The 2,500-nt window shown below is 50.4% G+C and overlaps 1 protein-coding gene across 1 annotated transcript in view; it reads right to left on the bottom strand.

The window, feature by feature from the left end:
• Nucleotides 1–2,500, bottom strand: part of dhx9 (DEAH (Asp-Glu-Ala-His) box helicase 9) — a 14,425-nt gene that overhangs the window by 9,478 nt on the left and 2,447 nt on the right. Inside the window, exons 6-10 of the mRNA XM_087172108.1 lie at nucleotides 1,307–1,353; nucleotides 627–763; nucleotides 412–501; nucleotides 145–306; nucleotides 1–60 (exon numbers count right to left, since the gene is read on the bottom strand). The exon at nucleotides 1–60 is cut by the window's left edge and continues 18 nt beyond it. Of these exons, the coding sequence (XP_087028234.1) occupies nucleotides 1–60; nucleotides 145–306; nucleotides 412–501; nucleotides 627–763; nucleotides 1,307–1,353 (496 nt within the window). The remainder of the gene's footprint in view (nucleotides 61–144; nucleotides 307–411; nucleotides 502–626; nucleotides 764–1,306; nucleotides 1,354–2,500) is intronic.

Genomic DNA, 2,500 nt, shown 5'->3' with positions numbered 1-2,500 from the left:
ATGTTGCAGCTGGTCCATCAGCTCGTCGTGCAGGTCGCCGCTGATCTGCTCCGGAGTGCACTGGGAAAAGAAAACATGTCACAACATGTTTGTAGTGACGTTATCAGTGAGTTACACACTCAGACCGTCAGAACACAGACTCACGTAGGCCAGTGGTCCTTCATCGATGTTGCTGCTGGTCCAGGGGTTCCAGTTCACCTGAGGCGGCGACCAGGGGACGACGCCGGCTCCGCTCTGGCGCTGCGACGGCTCGAACGTCGCCATCTTCCCCTGAACCAGAGACACTGAGCCGCTGGGGTCTGCAGGCTGCACGGGACGACCCAGGGAACAGGTGTCAGGTTAAAAACACACAGTGTTCGCTGAGGGTGATGATGATGATGATGATGATGAGGCTGCTGTCAGGTGACTCACCGGTGGGGGGATGTGGACTCCCAGCTCCTGGACCACGGTGGCCAGCTGCTGCTGGAGGTCTGGAGACACGCTGACCTCAAACACCTCCAACTGGACACACACACAGACACACACAGACACAGACACACACACACACACACACACAGTCAAACACATGTTGGTTTTCTGATGTTTCCATTTTAAAAAGTAAAAGGCGGAGCTTCTCTCAGCCGTACAGTTTCTCCCTCCTTCTTCTTGGTGACGCCGGAGTACGCCTCGATCACTCCCAGGTGATACAGCTGCCGGATCAGAGACAGAGCGCACGACTGCGCCGCCAGCTTCTTGTTGGAGCCGTGCTCTCGAGCCGTGATCCCTGCGGAGCACACGGAGCAGAGCACATGACCCAGACACTCCTGCCTCAAGCCAGCTGAGCTTTACTTTGAAATCTGACTTTTAAAATGACAGTTATACAAACAACAAGGTTTTGGCCACTAGAGGCGCTTCAGAGCAGAATTCTGACGAGCCGTGGTTTGAATCTCTGGCAGCTGTTTGCAGGTTGTTCTGCAGTTCCAGTTAAAACAAGCTGCAGCGTGAGCCGCTCCCAAACCAGGAAGAGCTTTGAAAACAGGAACCTGAACATCGGCTCTACGAGATACTGGCAGCCAGTCGACTGAAGAACCAAGTGACTTCAGCTGGAGTGGTTATTCTTTCATTTTCATTTTGTTCCATGACGACGATGTGATTTCTGTTGGTCTTGTACCAAACAAACATGTTTCTTTCACCAAAATCTGTTCAGTTCGTCCTCGAGTCCTCGTGTTGTTTGTGCCGAACTTCAAAATGGCTGCTCTGACTGTCACTGGCGTGGAGGAAAAAACAAAAACAAAAATCACATCATTGAGACGGAAACCTTTCTTACTTCTGCCGAGCTGCTTCACAAACAGCTGCATCTCCGCGATGAAGCTCCTGCAGAGACAAACACAAACATCACAGCTTCACTTCCTCTGAGCCTTTCAAACTAAAAGCCTTGATGAACACAACGTAGAGTGGCGTGATGAACTCACCTGCCGCGCTCTCAGGAGGAAGCCTGTATGTTTTTCTGCCAGACTTAGGATTAATAAACACCAATCAACAGCTCTGACTCTGCCGCCTCCCGGCTGCTCTCTGCCCTGCGGTGAACAGTGACACCAGAAATCACAACCAGACTCCTCTGAGCCCTGAGCTGCACCCATGGGACAGCTTTAGTGCACCTAAACGCTGTCCCATGTCTTCCTTCAGTGTGGCTGTGAGTTCTGGCGTCACCTCGGCGTTCAGTCTCCAAACTCCGGCCCACTTCACCAGCTGAATGTCGGTCAGGGTTTAAATCAGGATCAGTCTTTGTTTTTTTCTTTGCACAATCACGGTTTTCATGTTACAGCAGAACAAAGTGTTCTGCAGTGAGATCAACCCTTTCTAAAGACTAAATGTACTGAATGGATGATGATTGGTGAAGCAGCTCTTCCCTCAGGTCGTTACACAGCAGCTGACAGGAGTCAAGACACTGACTTCATCCCTGTCACAACTACAGAGCCGCCATGTTTCTACAGTGGCCCTGAAGGGACAAACCAAACACCGGCTCTGGAGAGGCCACGTTTTCTTTGACGTCACCTGACAGTCTTTGACCATCAGACCGTTATTATATTGTAGACATCAACCAGGAAACAGACGAGACGCCTGAACAAGCTGCTGGTGTCTGTAAGTTTAGTTTTAACGTCTGTGTTCAGACTTTGTGTTGAACCAGGATTCAGCTGCTCTCTGCTCTGTGTGTGTGTGTGTGTGTGTGTGTGTGTGTGTGTGTGTGTGTGTGTGTTAGATGCAGTGAGATCTCTCTGGTGTAGCCGACACACTCCGGAGGTCTCTGGGTTCACAGCAGTCCAGCAGAAAAACATACAGGAACGTCCTGAGCACCGGAAAAATCTGAATGACGCGTCGACACCGTCAGTCGACGTAGAATAATGAAGCTCAGATTCCGAGCTGACGTCGTGGATTATAACGACTACAGATGCACGACACCAAGAAAAGCCATGTGATTATTTTGACAGATATTGTGATTTCTGTTGGAATCGAATGTTTT

This window comes from Seriola lalandi, unplaced genomic scaffold, assembly GCF_002814215.2.
Source record: "Seriola lalandi dorsalis isolate HSWRI2012SDOR001 ecotype SW California unplaced genomic scaffold, Sedor1 jcf7180002052044, whole genome shotgun sequence".
Taxonomy (NCBI): domain Eukaryota; kingdom Metazoa; phylum Chordata; class Actinopteri; order Carangiformes; family Carangidae; genus Seriola; species Seriola lalandi.
This window is presented reverse-complemented; position numbering and strand designations above follow the sequence as displayed.